Source organism: Bufo gargarizans, chromosome 1, assembly GCF_014858855.1.
Source record: "Bufo gargarizans isolate SCDJY-AF-19 chromosome 1, ASM1485885v1, whole genome shotgun sequence".
Classification (NCBI taxonomy): Eukaryota; Metazoa; Chordata; class Amphibia; order Anura; family Bufonidae; genus Bufo; species Bufo gargarizans.
In genome coordinates, this window is record NC_058080.1 from 16868508 (window position 1) to 16890528 (window position 22021).

The following is a 22021-nucleotide window of genomic DNA, read 5'->3' on the forward strand; positions in this document are numbered from 1 at the left end:
TTGATTTTTTGATGGTATATTTTAACTTGAAGCGTCCCCATCACCATGGGAATGCCTCTATGTTAGAATATACTGTCGGATATGAGCTACTTCGTGAAACTCAGATCCGACAGTATATTCTAACACAGAGGCGTTCCCATGGTGATGGGGACGCTTCTAGTTAGAATACACTACAAACTTTGTACAAGACTGCCCCCTGCTGCCTGGCAGCACCCGATCTCTTACAGGGGGCCGTGATCAGCACAATTAACTCCTCAGGTGCCGCACCTGAAGGGGTTAATTGTACTATCATATCCCCCTGTAAGAGATCAGGGCTGCCAGGCAGCAGGGGGCAGACCCCCCCCTCCCCAGTTTGAATATCGTTGGTGGCACAGTGTGCGCCCCCCATCGGGCCCCCCGTCCTCCCTCTAGTGTAATAAATAGTGAGTGGCACAGTGTGCGCCCCCCACCGGCCCCCCCCTTCCTCCCTAATTGTTATAAATCATTGGTGGCACAGTGTGCGCCCACCATCGCCCCCCCTCCCTCTATAGCAGTAACAACATTGGTGGCAGTGTGCGGCCTCCCATCTCCCCCCCCCGATCATTGGTGGCAGCGGAGTTCCGATCTGAGTCCCAGTTTAATCGCTGGGGCTCCGATCGGTAACCATGGCAACCAGGACGCTACTGCAGTCCTGGTTGCCATGGTTACTTAGCAATAGTACAATAGTAGAAGACTCATAGTTACCTGCTTGCTGCTGCGATGTCTGTGTCCGGCCGGGAGCTCCACCTACTGGTAAGTGAAAGGTCTGTGCGGCGCATTGCTAAAGAACTGTCACTTACCAGTAGGAGGAGCTCCCGGCCGGTCACAGACATCGCAGCAGCAAGCAGGTAAGTATGAATCTTCTACTGTTGTACTATTGCTAAGTAACCATGGCAACCAGGGCTGCAGTAGCTTCCTGGTTGCCATGGTTACCGATCGGAGCCCCAGCGATTAAACTGGGACTCCGATCGGAACTCCGCTGCCACCAATGATGGGGGGGGGGAGATGGGAGGCCGCACACTGCCACCAATGTTGTTACTGCTATAGAGGGAGGGGGGCCGATGGGGGGCGCACACTGTGCCACCAACGATTTATAACAATAGAGGGAGGAAGGGGGGGCGATGTGGGGCGCACACTGTGCCACCAACGATTTATAACAATAGAGGGAGGAAGGGGGGGCCCGATGGGGGGCGCACACTGTGCCACCAACGATTTATTACACTAGAGGGAGGAAGGGGGGCCCGATGGGGGGCGCACACTGTGCCACCAACGATATTCAAACTGGGGAGGGGGGGGTCTGCCCCCTGCTGCCTGGAAGCCCTGATCTCTTACAGGGGGATATGATAGTACAATTAACCCCTTCAGGTGCCGCACCTGACGGGGTTAATTGTGCTATCATATCCCCCTGTAAGAGATCGGGTGCTGCCAGGCAGCAGGGGGCAGTCTTGTACAAAGTTTGTAGTGTATTCTAACTAGAAGCGCCCCCATCACCATGGGAACGCTTCTGTGTTAGAATATACTGTCGGATATGAGTTTTCACGAAGTGAAAACTTAGATCTGAAAAAGCTTTTATGCAGACGGATCTTCGGATCCGTCTGTATGAAAGTAACCTACGGCCACGGATCACGGACACGGATGCCAATCTTGTGTGCATCCGTGTTCTTTCACGGACCCATTGACTTGAATGGGTCCATGAACCGTTGTCCGTCCAAAAAATAGGACAGGTCATATTTTTTGGACGGACAGGATACACGGATCACGGCCTTGGCTGCAAAACGGTGCATTTTCCGATTTTTCCACGGACCCATTGAAAGTCAATGGGTCCGCGAAAAAAAACTGAAAACGGCACAACGGCCACGGATGCACACAACGGTCATGTGCATGAGGCCTAAAGTGGGGTCTGGTAGAAGACTTCCCTACTCCAGTGATGCCTGACACTAGGTTTCTTGACTAGACCCATGTGCAGCACAAGGCGCCAAAACATCCTCATCTCGGCTGCACTGACCAGAGTCCAGCCACCTGGCCTAGCCAAAAAGGAGCCCGGGTGTTGAGCAACAAACTGTTGGGCATACAGGTTTATTTGCTCCACCATTAGATTTACAAAGAGGTCACTGAAAAAAAGACTAAAGTAGTCGTATTCAGTGAAGCCCACAGTGGAAATCTGGATTCCTGGTTGGCCTACAAAATCAGGAATCATGGGCTCAAAACTCTCTGGGGTATACCAGACAAGTTCACCGGCAGGGGGCTCTGGTGGACTTAACTGGTGGGCTGGAAAACTAGTATGATCCCCAGAGCGGCTCGTACTAGTATGGGCCACAGGGTCCCTAGCTAGATGAGGAGGAGGAAGCGGATGACAAAAGGAAAGTGGGGTCATCCTCATCCTTACTGGGGCTCTCGGACTCAGAGACAAGCTGGGATATATGCCTCCTCGGCTGAGAACATCCGGCGGGCCTTAGGGGAGTGTGTGTGTGATAAACTTTATTTGGTGTGCGTGTGTGTGTTGTCACGGCTGTTCGCAAACTTAACCTAAACCTAACAGACAAAAAAACAAACAAAAAAAAGGCAAAAAATGTGAAAAAAAAAATAATACATCGAAATCGCTGATCAACCGTCCGAAGTTGATCAGCGGTGGGGTGTGCGATACACTAACAGTGCCGGCCACAGTCAGCGTACGCAGGGAAAAAAATGCTTGCGCCCCCAAAAAAGTTGTGGGGGAGAGGGGGGCAAGGGGGCAACCTGCAGCACCCCTGGGGGTAAGGTCACACAGCTGTGCTGTGGACCCCAGACACCCAATTTGGGGCGATGCAACAAAAATTGTTTATTTTATTTTTCTCTCACTAACTTTCCCTGAATATCCCTGCCTAACCTAACCTTTCCCTAAATACCTGGATGCACAGATGGGTGTGCTGGGGCACATATGGGGTGCTGTATGATGATCTCTGAACAGATGGGGGTGCTGGCTCTGAGGTCCTCGGCTCCCGGACTGAAAAAGAGGAGGAAAGGAGCGCTGACGTAATTTGAACTGCCCGCCCCTGCAGCCGACCAATGAGAGGCGATCCTGAAAGGTGATGTCACATCATCTCTCAAGATCGCAGGATGGTGATGGGTGGTGTATTATCACACCACCCATCACCATCCTGTTGCGGGTTGTCGGGTCCCCAGAGACGTGAATAACCTGGAAACGCAGCAAACCAGCATCAATTCAGACCTGCAGTTTGCTGCGATCGCCGACATGGGGGGGTCACGGTCAGCAGGCACCGGGTACCGATCACCGCCCTTGGACGGCAGTGATCGGAACTATACATAACGTACCGGTACGTCATGTGTCCTTAAGTACCGGGACAACATGCCGTACCGGTACGTCATTTGTCTGGAACAGGTTAAGGGGTTTGATATACCTGTTTTCAACAAATATTGATTAAGGCCTATAATACACCTGCTTCCATAAAAGGGTTTGATATACCTGTTTCCATCAAATATTGATTGAAGCCTGCGATATCCCTGCTTCCACAAAATACTGATTAAGGGAATTGATATACCTACTTCCACCAAATATTGATTGAGGCCTGCGAGATATCTGCTTCCACAAAAAAATTGATTAAGGGGTTTGATATACCTTTTTCCACCAAACATTGATTGAGGCCTGCGATATACCTGCTTCCACAAAATACTGATTAAGGGGTTTGATATACCTGTTTCCACCCAATATTGATTGTGGCCTGCGATATACCTGCTTCCACAAAATATTGATTAAGGGGTTTGATATACCTACTTCCCACAAAATACTGATTGAGGGCTGTGATATACCTGCATCCACAAAAAACTGATTAAGGGGCTCAATATACCTGTTTCCACCAAATATTGATTGAGGCCTGCGATATACCTGCTTCCACAAAATATTGATTAAGGGGTTTGATATACCTTTTTCCACCAAATATTGATTGAGGGCTGTGATATACCTCCTTCCACAAAATACTTATTAAGGGGATTGCTATACCTGCTTCAACAAAATACTGATTGAGGGCTACGATATACCTGCTTCCACAAAATACTGATTAAGGGGATTAATATACCTGCTTGCACCAAATACTGATTGAGGCATATAAAAAACCTGCTTCCACAAAATAGTGATTAAGGGGTTTGATATACCCGCTTCAACAAAATACTGATTAAGGGGATTGATATACCGGCTTCCACCAAATATTGATTGAGTCCTGTGATACACCCACTTCAACAAAATACTGATTAAGGGGATTGATATACATATTTCCACAAAATACTGATTGAGGGCTGCGATATACCTGTTTCCACCAAATATTGATTGAGGCCTGTGATATGCCTGCTTCCACAAAATACTGATTAAGGGTTTGATATACCTTTTTCCACCAAATATTGATTGTGGGCTGTGATATACCTGCTTCCACAAAATACTTATTAAGGGGATTGATATACCTGCTTCAACAAAATACTGATTGAGGGCTACGATATACCTGCTTCCACAAAATACTGATTAAGGGGATTGATATACTTGCTTCAACAAAATACTGATTGAGGCCTACGAAAAACCTGCTTCCACAAAATAGTGACTATGGGGTTTGATATACCTGCTTACACCAAATGCTGATTGAGGACTACAATATACCTGCTTCCACAAAATACTGATTAAGGGGATTTATATACCTGTTTCCACCAAATATTGATTGAGTCCTGTGATACACCCGCTTCAACAAAATACTGATTAAGGGGATTGATATACCTGCTTCCACCAAATATTGATTGAGGCCTGTGAGATACCTGCTTCCACAAAATACTGATTAAGGGCTTTAATATAGCTTTTTTCAACCAAATATTGATTGAGGGCTACGATATACCTGCTTCCACAAAATCCTGATTAAGGGATTTGATATACCTGTTCTCACCAAATATTGATTGAGGCCTGCGATATAGTTGCTTCCACAAAACACAGATTAAGGGGTTCAATATACCTGTTTCCACCAAATATTGATTGAGGCCTGCGATATATACCTGCTTCCACAAATACTACTCTTCTCTAGGGACTTAGGCACAGGGTAATTTTGAAAATTACACTCCTCATCCTCTTTGTTTTCCCATCCATTCCCAGAGCTTACCGATGCGCAGACATTGTTGACATCTGATAAGGAAGAAGAGGAAGCAATGGCCGCCGCCCAGCGGTCTGACAACACTACTCATATCAGCCCAAGGAGGGAGGTACCCGATGTTGCTGCCTACTCTGAGATCTCAAATGTCAGTTGTGGTGAAGTTGAGGATGGTGACATGTCGATGTACGTCACATGGGTGCCCACAAGAGAGGAAGAGAAGGGGAGTTCAGAGGGAGAGACAGAGCAGCAGAGAGGGAGGAGAAGGAGGAGAATCAGGCAGAGCTAGCAGGGCAGAGGAGGCAAAAAGCAGACTGCAAATGTATCTGGAGCCAGCCATCCACCATGCACGGTCACTTCTGGTGCTCCCAGGATGCCAGCACATGGCTTCGCAGTGTGGGCTTTTTTTTTACGTGTCAGCTGCTGACAATAGTGTTGCCGTCTGTAGCCTGTGCTGTCAACGCATAAGTCGCGGTAAGCTTAACACTCACCTAGGGATGACCGAGCCCAATGGGAGCAACGCGGTCAGAACCCACAAAGCCACACTCCTGGCGCTCCACGTCCTGCCTCTTCTCCTTCTCCTCTCTCCTCCCATTTGTCCTCCACTCCACCTTCTACCGTGCCATCATTGAGTTCATCAGGCACAGGGCAGGCTTCCGTGGCACAAATGTTCAAGAGTAAAAAGTTGATTACGCCAGATAACCCTCTTGCCCAATGGCTGACCGATGGCTTGTCAGAACTGCTAGCCCGCCAACTACTGCCAGATAAACTGGTGGACTTGGAGACCTTTAGAAAATTTGTGGCCATTGGCACTCTGCAATAGAAGGTCCACAGAAGGAAATATTTATATGGCCATGTTCAGCAGCAAGTGAATATACAGTATCTCTGGCACACAGTGTTGGTGCCAAGATACAGCTGACCACAGACACGTGGTCTAGCAAACATGGGCAGGGAAGGTGCATAACTTTTACTTCCCACTGGGTAAACCTTCTGACGGCCGTCAAGCATGTAACCCGTGGCTCCCGTGTGGATTTGTTGTTACCGCCATGGATTTCATGCAGGCCTGCCTCTTCTTCTCCTCCTCCTACTCTATATCCTCCTTGGCTGACTGATTTTTTTACACGGCTACCGCCTCTTCCGCTGCACCCCCCCAGCTCCCCAGAACCTATTTGACGTGCCAGACGAGACCTTGCCATGCTGTTCTGCGGCTGTTGTGCCTGGAAGCCAAGAGCCACACCAGTTCTGCACTGCTTTCAGCTTTGCGATCACAGGGTGATCACTGACTAACTCTGCTCAACTGGACAGTTGGTAAAGTGGTGTGTGACAACGGTGCCAATCTGCTGAGCACGCTAAAACAGGGCAAAATGACACACGTGCCATGCATGGCACACGTCCTGAACTTGGTCGTGCAGTGATTCGTTGCCAAATACCGCTGGTTCCAGGACATCTTGCGGCATGCCAGGAAAATCTTTGGCCATATTAGAAGATCTTACACGGCCATGGCTCTCCTTGCTGATGTTAAGCGGCGATACCACCTGCATGTCAGCTTATGATTTGGAAGCTGTGGAGTGCCCTGGCAGAGGAGGCACCGGGTATGGCAAGAGCTATGGCTGGAGGATGCCTACCAGGCGCTTTGGTGGTATGTGGCACAGTTTATACCCTGGACAGCTGAGCATGACAAGCCAGAGGGAGAGGAGTTTGATGGTCCTGGCTTGTTATGGGAGTCCTTTGCAGAGCCTGACTTCGGGAGCCCTGCACAGTCCAGACTTCAGGGCATTTTTTAGACAGCCCGACGCACTGGATCTCCACCTTGTATATGCTTGATAGGCTGCTCAAGCAGCAACGTAACGCTAATGACTACCTGTTTGAACTCTGCAGCAGGACAGGTTCTGGGGAGCTTGGTTTCTTTTGGGGATCCCTGCTGTTGTACGTGGCTAAGGGGTGAAGACCGAGGACGACATTCTCCTGGGCGATGAGCAGGAGCCAGGGCACTCCACAGCTTCCAATTTAGTGCAAATGGGGGCCTTCATGCTCCAGCGTTTGAAGAGGTACACCCATATAATAAGCATAAAGGACAATGACCAGTACTGGGTGGCAATGTACTTAGACCCCCGGTACAAGCACAAAATGGTGGACATGTTACCAGCATCACAGAGGGCTGTCAGAATGCAGCATTTCCAGGCCTTGCTGTGAAAGATGCTGCATTCTGCTGTTGCGGGCGCTGGCAAAGGAATTTCCACCCACAGCAAAAGAGGTGCGGGTACCACTTCTACCACGCCTGCAGGAAGAGGGCGGTTTGAAGATGTGTTGGTCACTTCAGATATGAGATCATTCTTTCAAGCAATCCATTGACAGCTGCCTTCCAGATCCAACCTCAGGGAATTTCTAGACCGACAGGTGTCCAAATACATCGGGTTAACGGCCAATGTTCACAAGTTATTTTCTGTCAGGTGAATGCCTAATTTTTGGGCCTGTACTCCAGTGGCCTAAAATAAAATCTTTCTAGGCTCCAGTAGGGTAAATTTTCAAGAGTTTCCCTTTAAGACGCATAAAAATGGTTTCCTGATTAAAATACATTGTTTTTTGTGGGAATTTTTGCCAGTGATTCCCCTCACGGTCCATGTTGTGGGACTATTTGTGCACTTCTAGTAAGTATTTGGTGGCTGCAAATATGACCTGAAGGTTTTTCAGGTTCGCCTGCCATTAAAGTCAATGGGGCCCGCCGCAAATGTGCGGTTTGCGAACATTTGATCGCAAACACGCGTTTGCGAATCTTCCCGGCCTTTGTTTGTCCATCTCTAGTCTTCTATCCCCTGACCAGCCATGTTTAGCAGCATCTGTTCCAGGACATGAATCAGTGGAATGACGTTGTTCATCCCGTAGTCCTGGTGATTGACAAATAAAGTGGCCTCCTCAAAGGGCCCGAGCAAACGGCAGTTGTCACGCATGAACTGTCACTGGCTAATATCGAGGTTATACAGGGAAGTACCTCTGTCCGCCTGTATCATCAATAAATCGTTTATGGCCTTTCTCTGTTCATATAATCAGTCCAACATATGGATGGTGGAATTCTAACGGGTGGAAACGTCGCATATCAGCCTATGTTGGGGGATGCCATTTTGCCACTGCAGCTTAAGGAGGGTGTGCTTGGCAGTTTTCAAATGGCTGAAGTGCATGCAAAGTTTTCTGGCCATTTTTAGGATGTCTTGCAGATGGGTGGAAGAATTCAGGAACAGCTTTACAACCAGATTGAACACATGCGCCATGTAGGGCGCATGGCTCAACCCTCCTTGATTCAGCACTGACACCATGATCTTCCCGTTGTCGGTCACCATGGTTCCAATTTTGAGTTGTCACAGAGAAAGCCAGGATTTGATTTCTTGATGAAGAACATGGGGCAGTTCCTCCCCAGTGTGAATCAGTTCACCGAAGCAAAAGAGGTGTAGAACAGCGTGACCCAGTGGGCTGTAAAGACATGTATTGTCCCTGACCGTAGTTACAGCTCCACATGTCGGTGCTGCCTTGCACATTGGCAGACACCAACAGGCTCAAGAACTGACCCACCTTCTGTTCTACATATGTGTGCAGGGCTGGTACTGCCTTTTTAGCAAAGAAATGACTGCTTGGGACTCTCCAATTCGGCTCGGCACAAGCCATCAGTTCTCTGAAAGGTGCAGAGTCCACAACTTGCAGCACCAGCAACTTAGCCAGGAGCACGTTCAGCTTCTGCACTGTTGGATCAGTGTACACATACTGTTGCGGTTGCTGCAGCAGGCTGGACCACCACATCAGAGCCACAGTTCTCCCAGGCCACTTTATGGTGACGCTGCATATGACGCAGGGCCGTGGTGCCAACATTGGCACCGTGGCCACAATTCACCTTCTGCCCACAGATTCGGCAAATGGCCATGTTCACATCCTCCGGCAGCCTAACAAAAAACTGCCACACTGACGAGTGGGTGATTTTACCCCAAACACTTCGCACTGACTAACTGTTACCGGCGCTGCCTTCTTTATCCCCTGCACCACTACTTTCCAGGCAGGTAGGCTCCTGTGAAGCGGGTAGTCTACCCCAGGCACGTTTTGCTCCTGACTTCCCACTGCTGCCACCCTGCTGACTTCCGGCCACGCTAGTGACTTGCTGGCTCCGCCGTTGCCTCAAGTGCAAGCTGCCACCCTCTTATCCCGATGATGAAGCCCCTTCATCACCCGGCTCCCAATTGCAATCAGCTACATCATTATCAAGTACTGTCTGCACATCACTGATGTCCTCCTCAACGGTCTATGAGCCAGGAGCCTGACCGCTTGCAACACCAGCTCTCCTCATCACTACTTGCCCACCTACCGGCAGAAGCGGCGGATGTCTCCTCCACATCTTGGCTGACCAGTAGCTGATGACTGTCCTTTACTAGCTCGTCCTCACTGTATAGTGGAGCAGAGCCCATAACATATAATACTTGTCTGGCTGAGGGAACAGTAAAGCACAGAAGCAGGTTGAGGACAGGTGAGGGCACAGGACCTGCTTCCAGGCCATGTCAACTAAGGGTTGTGCCTGGCGAGCCTACCGATTCTTGGCTGGGGGTGTCTGATGTCACTTAGGTCAAAATGGATGACCGAATCAACCATTCAAGAATCGCTGGTTTGCTGGTCAAGATACAACCGCTAGATGACACCGCTCAGGCCTCTCGCTGACACTCCTTCTGCCACACCCCCTTACTCTGCTGTTACCTGAGCCAGAAACATTTAGGCTTTTGCCACTCCCCTGTGCAGGACCTATCACTTCTCTATCTGATATACAGTTAAATAAATAAAAAGAAAATAAATACACCCCAAAAAAGGCTTTAGAACATATAACTGCACTGCTGAATGGCAAATAATACTTTCCCCCCCACTAATACGCCCCAAAAAAGGCTTTAAAACATATAACTGCACCGCTGAACTGCTAATAAGCCCTTTTCCCACTAATACACCCCAAAAAAGGCTTTAGAACATATAACTGCACTGCACAAGGGCTAAAAAGATATACAAATATTTCATAGTAATACACCCTGTTAATGGCTACATCACACAGCACTTGTACTCCAATAACAAGCTGTCATGGAACCATGAACCAGACGTACAACAAGAGATAAGTGGGAATAAGAAGGCTTTATTGAAAATCAAGCTGTAAGCAAAAGTCCAAACGGATGGCTAAACCGAAGCAGGGTCTTGCGTAGCCAGAGGTCAGGAACCAGAAGGGTAGTCAGACGAAGCCAGGATCAGGAACCAGCGGGGTAGTCAGACGAAGCCAGGATCAGGAACCAGCGGGGTAGTCAGACGAGGCCAGGATCAGGAACCAGAAGCAGCAGCAGTCTTAGAAGCATGTGAACACAGGAGGACCAAGCAAGGAACTGAAGCCACAGACCTCCTATATATGAGCTAGGCATCCAGCTCCTCCCAGTGGGAAGGAGAAGCCGCAGGGTGGGAGGCTACAAGAAACCCAGAAACCAAGATGGCCGCCAGCACATGTCAAACGAAGGAGAACAGCAAGAAGGTAAGACCATGACAGTACCTCCCCCTCAAGGGCCCCTCCTCCGCGGAGTAAGGAACGGTTTCTGAGGGAAGCGTGCGTGGAAGGCTCGGAGCAAAGCAGGAGCATGGACATCTGCGGAGGGAACCCAGGAACGCTCCTCTGGACCATAACCACGCCAATGGACCAAAAACTGCAACCGACCGCGGACCAGGCGTGAGTCCAGGATATTGCTCACCTCATATTCCTCACGATTGCCCACTTGGACCGGACGGGGCCGAGGAACCGAGGAAGTGAAACGATTACACACCAGTGGCTTCAACAGGGAGACATGAAACACGTTGGAGATCCGCATGTCAGGAGGAAGCGCAAGGGCATAGGCTACCGGGTTTACCCTGCGAAGCACTCGGAAGGGACCAACAAAGCGAGGCGCCAGCTTGGGAGTGGGCACTCGAAGGTTGAGGTTGCGGGTGGACAACCATACACGGTCTCCGACCTGGTAGGAAGGAGCGGGCGCTCGTCTGCGATCAGCCTGGAGTCTCTGGCGCTGCGCAGAGACCTCAAGGGACCTCTGGATCTGTACCCAAGCAGCACGTAGGACGGAAAGGTGATCCTCCACAGCCGGAATATCCTGGGGAGAGAATACCTCCGGTAACACGGCAGGTTGGAACCCATAATTGGCCATGAAGGGAGACGTCCCAGAGGAAGAGTTCACCGCCGTGTTCCTGGCAAACTCAGCCCAAGGCAGGAGGTCAACCCAATTGTCTTGGTGATCGGAGACATAGCAACGAAGGAATTGCTCCAAGGCCTGATTGGATCGTTCTGCGGCCCCATTGGACTGAGGGTGGTAGGCCGAGGAGAAAGAGAGATGAATCCCCAACTGGGAGCAAAAGGCGCGCCAGAACCTGGACACAAACTGACTCCCCCGATCCGACACAATCTCCTTGGGCAAACCGTGCAACCGGAAGACCTCCCTGGCGAAAATCGTGGCCAACTCTTGTGCAGAGGGTAACTTCTTGAGAGGAACACAGTGGCACATTTTGGAAAACCGATCCACAATCATGAGAATGACCGTATGGCCTCGGGATGCAGGGAGGTCCACAATGAAATCCATCCCCAGGTGTGACCATGGGCGCTCCCCGGTGGCTATGGGTTGCAAAAGGCCCAACGGAAGGTGCCGAGGGGACTTACTCTGGGCACAAACGGAGCATGCCGCTACATATGCGGCGATGTCGGAACGTAGAGAAGGCCACCAGAACAGACGTGAAACAGCCCAGGACAGCTGATTCTTTCCAGGATGCCCCGCGGCCTTGGAGTTATGGTAGGTTCGCAACAACCGAGTGCGCAACTCCTCAGGCACAAAACATCTGCCGTTGGGTCTCCCAGAGGGAGCACCAGATTGAGCCGCCAAAATCTGCTCACCCAGGGGAGAGGTCAGACTGGTGCGAATGGCGGCCAGGATCTGATTCGGAGGTATGACCGAAGTCGGAATCGACTCCTCCCTGGACAGCTCGGAGTACTGCCGTGATAAGGCATCCGCTCTGATGTTCTTGGAACCGGGTAGGTAGGAGACCACGTAATTAAAACGTGACAAGAACAGAGCCCATCTGGCCTGAAGTGGTGTCAATCTCTTGGCCTCAGAAAGGTAGGTCAGATTCTTGTGGTCCGTCAGGATGAGAACCGGAACCACCGAACCCTCGAGCAAGTGCCTCCATTCTTTAAGGGCCTGCACGATGGCCAATAACTCCCTGTCACCAATCTGATAGTTGCACTCCGCGGAAGACAGTTTCCGGGAGTAAAACCCACAAGGAAGCAGAGGACCCTCTGGTGTTCTACGCTGAGACAGAAGGGCGCCTACTCCCGTCTCAGACGCGTCCACCTCGAGGACAAAGGGCAACCCAGGGTTGGGATGCGACAGAATCGGAGCCGACACAAAGGCGGACTTTAGAGCCTCAAAAGCTCGGATGGCCTCGAGCGGCCAGACCTGGAAATGAATGCCCTTCCTGGTCAGATCCGTGAGAGGCTTGGCTAGCATAGAAAAGTCCCTGATGAACTTCCGATAATAATTGGCAAAGCCCAAAAAGCGCTGCAGGGCACGGAGACCACTGGGCTGGGGCCACTGTAAGACAGCCGAAACCTTCTCAGGATCCATGGAGAACCCCTCAGCGGAAATGATGTAACCTAAGAAGGTTACCTGGGATCGGTGAAATTCGCATTTCTCAAGCTTACCGAACAGCCTGTTCTCTCGTAACCGTTGCAACACTCGTCTGACATCCATAATGTGGGCCTCCATGGATTCAGAATATACCAAGATGTCATCCAAATAGACCACCACCCACTGCTGCAACAGGTCACGGAAAACATCGTTGATGAATTCCTGGAAGACTGCGGGCGCATTGCACAACCCAAAGGGCATAACCAAGGATTCATAATGACCGGTCCTGGTGTTAAACGCGGTCTTCCACTCATCGCCCGCCTTGATCCTTACCAGGTTATATGCCGCCCTCAGGTCGAGTTTGGTAAAGACCGTGGCCCCTTTGAGGCGATCGAACAGCTCGGAAATCAAGGGTATCGGGTAAGCGTTCTTGATCGTGATGCGATTGAGACCCCTGTAATCGATGCAAGGCCTCAACTCACCGCCCTTCTTTTTCACAAAGAAAAATCCAGCCCCTGCCGGGGACGAGGATTTGCGAATGTGTCCGCGTGAAAGCGCCTCCCTCACGTACTCCTCCATGGCCTCATTCTCCGCTACCGACAGTGGATAGACTTTGCCACGAGGAGGAACGGCACCAGATTGTAACTCTATGGCACAATCGTATGGGCGGTGCGGAGGTAGGGCAACCGCGCGCACCTTATCGAATACATCCCGGTACTCTTCGTATTCAGGAGGCAACAGAGAGTCCGAGGAAGTACACAGCAACTTGACAGGCCCATGGATGCAACTAGCCCCACACTGCGGTGACCACGAGAGGATCTCAGCCGATCTCCAATCGAAAGTCGGATTATGCTTCTGGAGCCAGGGGTACCCCAAGACCACTGAGTAGTGTGGAGACGAAATCACCTGGAGACAGACCGACTCTCTGTGAACGGCACCAATGGCTATCCCCACTGGAAGGGTCTCATGAGTCACGTGTGGCGGCAGAAGGGGTCTGCCGTCTATCGCCTCAAGAGCCAGTGGGGAACCTCGAGGCTGCAGAGGAATGGAATTGGCGGCAGCGAACACACTATCAATGAACAAACCACCAGCACCAGAGTCCACCAACGCCTGGGTCGTCACCGAGCCCCCGACCCAGGAGAGGACAACAGTGATCAGTGGTTTGTCAACACGGGAAACCGGGGACGAGGAGACTCCACCCAAGATCTGCCCCCGACAGGATCTCAGGTGCGAGCGTTTCCCGGACGGTTCGGACATGCCAACCGAAAATGCCCACCGAGACCACAGTACATGCATCGGCCCTCGCGTCTCCGGAGTACCCTCTCCCCCTCGGACAGGCGAGCAAACCCCAGCTGCATGGGTTCACCCCCAGACAAGTCATCCCCAGGAGGCGTGGGAGGAGAGGGAGGCACGGGTGGGACAGCAAACGTAGGTGCCAATCTGTTAGAAGGCCTCCGCAGGCTCTCCTTAAAGGAAGGTCTCTCCCTGAGTCTGGTGTCAATCAAAATCAGGAAAGAAATAAGAGACTCGAGCTCCACTGGTAGGTCCTTAGCTGCAACCTCATCCTTCAAGGCATCCGAGAGACCATGAGAGAAAGCAGCGACCAGAGCCTCATTATTCCAGCCCACCTCTGCTGCCAGGGTACGAAACTCAATGGCGTATTCAGCTACGGATCGTGAACCCTGTCTGATGGACATAAGGAGCTTCGCAGCAGAGGCAGCACGAGCCGGCACATCGAATACCTTCCGAAGAGAAGCAACAAAACCGGAAAACTCGGCAACCACCGGATTGTTGTTCTCCCATAAAGGGCTGGCCCAGGCCAAGGCCTTGTCCGAGAGCAGCGAGATCAAGAAGCCCACCTTTGATCTCTCAGTAGGAAAGGCATGTGGCAGCAACTCGAAATAAATGCCCACCTGGTTAAGGAAACCTCGGCACTGAGTTGGCTCTCCCCCAAAGCGCTGTGGAAGGGGGGCAGAACCGGTCATACCCCGAGACACCGCAGGCGCAGCAACAGGTGTCGGGGTAGACTCTGGCGCAACAACCGGAGCGGCAGTAGGAGCGGGCCCAGGAGCGACAACCGACCCATCGGCAACGGAAGCGAAATGAGCCGTGCGTTCAAGCAGGGTTTGCAACGCCACAGCGAACCGACCCAACAGGTGATCCTGCTGATCAAGTCTGGCAATCAGCGTGGGTAGCGAGGATGGCCCTGTACCGTCAGAATTCATGGCTTGGTCCTAATGTCATGGAACCATGAACCAGACGTACAACAAGAGATAAGTGGGAATAAGAAGGCTTTATTGAAAATCAAGCTGTAAGCAAAAGTCCAAACGGATGGCTAAACCGAAGCAGGGTCTTGCGTAGCCAGAGGTCAGGAACCAGAAGGGTAGTCAGACGAAGCCAGGATCAGGAACCAGCGGGGTAGTCAGACGAAGCCAGGATCAGGAACCAGCGGGGTAGTCAGACGAGGCCAGGATCAGGAACCAGAAGCAGCAGCAGTCTTAGAAGCATGTGAACACAGGAGGACCAAGCAAGGAACTGAAGCCACAGACCTCCTATATATATGAGCTAGGCATCCAGCTCCTCCCAGTGGGAAGGAGAAGCCGCAGGGTGGGAGGCTACAAGAAACCCAGAAACCAAGATGGCCGCCAGCACATGTCAAACGAAGGAGAACAGCAAGAAGGTAAGACCATGACACAAGCAAGGTGTGCTGGAATTACAGAGAATAATTCCTCCCTATCCTTTTCCTACACCTAGACTAATCTTTCCCTGAACTTGTAAATTGTTTTTTAGCACAATTTTGTCTTTCCAAGCACTGTCCCTAGCGCCGGCTGACGTCTCTCACTGCACTAAGTACACTGGAAAATGCCAGAATTGAAGATGTCTGAGGCTATTTATAGGGCTGTGAGATCATAGGGGCTGGCTGGCTGCTGATTGGGTGTATGCATGGCATTGTGGGTGATCCCTCGTTCCCACAGTTCTTAGCTCCATGTCATAACATTTTATCACAAACCAGCGGGTGTGAACGCATTGTACCACGCGTCCTACCTCCTCTAAGGGCGTTGTCTAAGTGAACCTATCAATTCTTCACAGTACCCCTGATGGTAAGGATAGACTTTCTTGAGGAGAACACCAGGTCGCTACCTCTTGAGGAGGATAGGCACATGAGGTAGCTGGTCCAGGTGGAGCCGGAGATACCTGAGAAAGGTATCAGAAGTACAAGCGATGTCAGCAGGCAGGGTCGTTACCAGGAGCAACAATGCAGGACTGAAGAATGAGGGCAGAAGCGTAGTCAGACAGTCAAAAGGTCAGGGCAGGCGGCACAGGTACAGGTCAGGCAATCCGGTCAGCAACTGGAGAGTCAAGGCAAGCAGGCAGGGATCAGACAGGTAGCAGAATCCAGGAACACTAGTATGAGTCAGAAACACAGGAACACAAGTGGTAATCAGGAACCTTAGCAGGACACAGGGACCTTGACACAGAGCATCTGAGTAGCAGGCTGAGCCACATATATATGAGCAGGAGGGCAAGGATTGGTCAGCGAGGTCACATGACCTAACCCATAAAGCCCAGGAAGTGACGCGCGCTGGCCCTTAAGGAAGCGCTGCAAGAAACAAGCAGCAAGCATGCGGTAGCCAGGGTTGAGAGGAAACTGTGGAGCGAATCCCAGAACCACAGTACCTACACAGACAGAGCCCAGGACTGCAGCGGTAAATGGGAAACACTGGCCACACGGTGCCCGGGACCACGGCGGTAATCATGGGAACAACAGCAGCCACTGTTACACATGTGCAGCAGCCATTTTATTACATTTGTTACCACAAAGCGGGAGTAAATTCGGATTTTGTGCGAATCGATTTTTGCTGAAATTCGGATCGAATTCCACTTCGTCAATTTCAATTTGCTCATCTCTAATAGTAATTAATACATTTTTATTACAGCAATCAAATCCTGGGCTTGAAGACATTATTTTTCTAATTGATCAGATTCTAAACTTTAATATTGTTCCCATTGTATACATAGCAGGGTGCATTGTGGGGTACACACAGGTTGAAATTCTTAAACATCTTAGGGTCCATTCACACGTCCGTATGTGTTTTGCGGATCGCACATCGCCGGCACTCTCATAGAAAATGCCTTTCCTTGTCCGCAATTGCGGACAAGAATAGGAAATGTTCTATATTTTTGCGTAACGGAAGTGCGGATCCGCAAATGCGGATGTGGACAGCACATTCTGGCCCCATTGAAAATGAATGGGTCAGCACCTGTTCCGCAAAATTGCAGAACGGATGCGGACCCACTTTGCGAGCGTGTGAATGGACCCTTATACTGTACCTTGATCTTCGTATTGCTTTGCCCAAGGTTTTTACATTGGGTTTCAATGCTATTGCTATATAGACATCCTGTCACATTTATATCATTGAAATTTGATTTGGGATTTTTAGTTGTTACTATTGTGCAATTTTATAAGCAAACTGGTCAATAGCAGGGCTGTCTTTATTGCCCATAGCAGCTATAACAGACAGTGGGTGTGAAAACACTGCGTCAACTAACCTGTTTGACTTTAAGCTATTCCTGAGGGCATTGTCCTGACAGTCCTCTTGTATCCTCCCTTTAACCCCTATACAGGGATCCTACCTTCACTGCAGGGGCAGAGGATCAGTACGGACAACAGGCACAAGTCAGAGGATAAGAATCCAGGAATCAGGCAGCCAAACAATACAGGGTCTTGCAAGCCAGCAGAACAAAACAGTATCTGTTGCGTGGGCATTGCAACGGGTGAGACAAACGGACCGGAATATATACCGTAGGTTAATTAATTGGCTGATAAGTGAAACATTTGCACACACAGCAAACAGGGGAACTAACCCTGGAAGTAATGCAGGGAATAGTCTATTCAATACACAGAAAGGGCTTGTTCACATGACCGTGGTTTTGTTCCGCATCCAAGACCCATTTTTTGTGGCTCAGGTGCGAACCCATTCACTTCAATGTGCTGTCCGCATCCGTTGCTCCGTTCCGTGGCCCCACAAAAATTATGAGTTATGTCCTATTCTTGTCTGCTTTGCGGACAAGAATAGGCATTTCTATAATGGACCTTCTGTTTCGTTCCACAAATTGCAGAAGGCACACGGGCGGCATCTGTGTTTTGCTGAGCCTGCAATTTGCGGACCGAAAAACATGGCACGGTCGTGTGAATGAGCCCAAAGGAAGAGGCCTTGAACTCAAATTAAAACCTGCAGTTTGGGACATGGGCTTTTAGCTGCAGGAAAGAGGGGGAGTCAGAAACTAGGTGAGTAATGCAGCACCTGTCCCAGGTATCAGGACTGCAACAGTCACGAAGTGCCACCATAACAGCAACCATTCAGAGCTCAGCTTTCTGTTTTGAAATTGTTCTGGAAAATATGAAAGCTGTTCTCTGTTTGTTATGGGTAATCTTACTATTAGGCCTCATGCACACGAACGTATGTATTTTGCGATCCGCAAAAAATGTATCTCCAAAAAATATGGATGACGTCCGCGGGCATTCCATATTTTGCGGAACAGTTGGCCCCTAATAGAACAGTGCTATCCTTGTCCATAATGTGGACAATAATAAGACATGTCCGGAAATACGGACATACGGAAACGTAATGCGAGCGGAGTAACTTCTATTTTTTTTTTTGCGGACCCATTTAAATGAATGGTTCCGCAAAATAAACGGAAAGGAAAGAAAATACGTTTGTGTGTATTGGGCCTTAGACAGTTTGGATAGATTAGGTCTACAGTATGATATCTGTAACCTGTCCTTGTTCTCCTCTTGCAGACTGTGTTGGACTGTTTATGTTTGAAAAAAATAAAAATAATACCAATAAAAATGATGAAAAGATAAAATATATTTAAACTAAGAAATACTTCATTTTATTAACCTACCAAGTTGTGTCTCCAGGTTATCCGTGCTGGTGTAACATTCAGCAGATCTGGATGTGATGGATCAAATATTCCGACAAGCGTCTTTGAAAAAAGTCCACCTGATCCACTCAATCTTACTACCCAGTTTACAATATACAGAGGTGACAACCATTCTCCTTTCTCATCAATAAGCATTCCATCTAGAGCATCTTGAGAGTGCAGTCGTTTGATGTACTGTGTTAACTTGAACAAAAAAGAATGATTGTGATAATGATATTAATATTAGAACCACTTCACATCTGGGCCATTTGCCCCCTTCCTGACCAGGCCTAATTTTGCAAATCTGACATATCTCACTTTATGTGGTAATAACTTTGGAACGCTTTTAATTATCCAAGCCATTCAGAGACTGTTTTCTCTTGACACATTGTACTTCATGCTAGTCATAAATTAGAGTCAATACATTTCACCTTTATTTATGAAAAAATCCTAAATTTACACCAAAAAATAAAAAATTCGCCATTTTCTAAATTTCTATTTCACTGCTTTTAAAACAGAAAGTAATACCTCATTAAATATTTATTACTTAACATCCCCCATATGTCTACTTTATGTTGGCATCATTTTGGAAATGTAATTTACATTTTTTAGGGTGTTAGAAGGATTAGAAGTTTATAAGCAATTCTTAAATTTTTTAAGAAAATTGCCAAAACCCACTTTTTAAGAACCAGTTCAGGTCTGAAGTCACTTTGTGGGGCCTACATAGTGAATACCCCCATAAATGACCCCATTGTAGAAATGACACCCCTCAAGTTACTTAAAACCGATTTTACTAACTTTATTAACTCTTTAGGCGTTTCACAAGAATTAAAGGAAAATGGATATCAAATTTTAAAATTTCACTTTTTTGGCAGATTCATTTTAATCCAATTTTTTCTTTAACACATCGATGGTTAACAGCCAAACAAAACTCAATATTTATTACCCAGATTCTGCGGTTTACAGAAGCACCCCACATGTGGTCATAAACTGCATACGACAGGGCGCAGAAGAAAAGGAGCGCCATATGGTTTTTAGATGCCATGTCCCATTTAAAGCCCCCCTGATGCACCCTTACAGTAAAAACTCCCAAGAAGTGACCCCATTTTGGAAACTAGGGGATAAGATGCCAGTTTTATTGGAACTATTTTGGGGTACATATGATTTTTTGATCATTCATTATAAGACTTTATGGGGCAAGGTTACCATAAAATTGGTTGTTTTAGCACAGTTTTTATTTATTTATTTTTATAGCGTTAACCTGAGGGGTTTGGTCAAGTGACATTTTTATTAAAAAACGGGACCCGACAAGGCTGCCCACTTTCCCCAATCCTGTTTATACTCTCATTGGAACCCCTATTGACGGCCATTAGAACACATCCAGACATTAGAGGTTACAATGACGGTACCCGGTCACATACTACGGCTGCATATGCTGATGACATTTTGCTTATATTGACCAACCCTACCTCTGCTTTCCCCGCCCTCCAAAAGTTACTTAAAGAATATGGTCAGATTTCAAAATCGGAAGCCTTAGGTTTCAATCTGCACAGCAAAGACGCAGAACTGCTCCTATCACGCTACCCATACCATTGGCCCAAAACCCACATCACATACCTAGGCCTAAAAATCAGCTCCACATGGAAAGATTTGTATACCTTAAATTACGCCCCTATTTTACCGAAATTCAAATCAACCTTAGATTCCTGGGCCCTACCATTTTTATCATGGATGGGAACGGAAAAATCTAATCAAATCTATCCTTCTCCCTAAATTACTGTACCTTTTCCAAACTCTCCCCATTTCACTGCCCGTACAATTTTTCACAAATATTAGGAGACTGATTAGTAACTACTTATGGCGAGGCAACAGACCTAGGTTTAGTCACAACCTGTTAGTTCAACATAAATTAAGAGGAGGTATGTCCCTACCCGACTGTAGACACTACTACGACGCTGTACATCTATCCAGAATAGTTCAGTGGCTACGAGACGGTGACAGAAGACTCAGTTTCACATTACAATCGCAACTAGCTAAATTTCCACTAAGATCCCTTCTATGGCAATGCGATAATGATTCATATAACCCTCCTAGCCAACTCTCCTCGAATACCATCACACAAACCACCTTAAAGATTTGGAATAAATATAAAAAAGATATTAGCCCCACCCTCTCCCCTCTGATGACAATAAGGGACATATCAGAACTATACCTTCCAAAGTTTAAGGAAGTTAAACTTAATCTGCCTGAGCTAAATAAAATAGGTCTCATTAACTTCCTCAATAAAGATCTCGGGGAGAACCCATTAGAAAATACTTCCCTTCAACATCTACAAAGATTGCACATTACCAAACTTATATCTCCTTACCTTCGCCATGCTGGCACCCCAAGAGATCTTACCCCCTTTGGAGAATTGTCCTCACTTTCAAAACCACCACCACACCTTCTTTCAAAAGTGTACTCTATATTACAAATAACTAGTTCCCCTACAGATAGGCACTACATCTCAGATTGGAGTAAAGATCTTGCTACCACTTGGACCCCGCAAGAATCCAAACAGATTTACAAGAACTCTTACGGCATCTCACGCTGCACAAAACTACAGGAGAATTCTTTTAAACTCATCTCTAGATGGTACCGTACCCCAGTCAGGCTTAAACAAATGGGATGCCTTGACACAGACGTGTGTTGGAAATGCAACTCTGCACAAGGCTCATACTTACATATGTGGTGGTCATGTCCTGTCATAACTCCATTTTGGTCTGAAGTCCCAAAACTGTCCAGACAAATCTGCTCTCTAACCTCAGATCCCAATCCAGTCTCCATCCTTCTTAACATTAGACTATCCCTACCGGGAAAATGATTCTTTTCCAACACCTCATGGCCGCGGCCAAATCCTTAATACCACAACAATGGAACCAACTAAAAGCCCCTACCACGGCGCAATGGTTACAAAAGGTTAATTTCATCTTCCTAATGAAAGAACTGTCAGCGTGGGAACTACGATCTCACTACAAGTTCCCAAAAATTTGGCAGGACTAGATTGAGTTCCGATCATCCTCTCAAGTTTTGCAACAACTCACACCTATGTCACAAACCACTGTGGTCTGACTCTAAACTTTAAAACTTCTGATATTGATCCCAACCCTTTCATCTTCCTCCCCCCCACCCCTACTCCTATCCTAACTCCACCCCCTATCCCTCATTCCATTTCCTACTTCTTGTTATATTATGTACTATGTTATTGGTTACATACTTGATACATACTTATACTGTACTGATGTTTAGCCCTGT

The 22021-nt window shown here is 48.4% G+C and overlaps 1 protein-coding gene across 1 annotated transcript in view; it reads right to left on the reverse strand.

Moving 5' to 3' along the window:
• Positions 1-21104, reverse strand: part of LOC122921652 (vomeronasal type-2 receptor 26-like) — a 66920-nt gene extending 45816 nt beyond the window's left edge. The window contains exons 1-2 of the mRNA XM_044271837.1: positions 21096-21104; positions 18827-18931 (exon numbers count right to left, since the gene is read on the reverse strand). Of these exons, the coding sequence (XP_044127772.1) occupies positions 18827-18931; positions 21096-21104 (114 nt within the window). The remainder of the gene's footprint in view (positions 1-18826; positions 18932-21095) is intronic.
• Between the last annotated feature and the right edge of the window lie 917 nt (positions 21105-22021).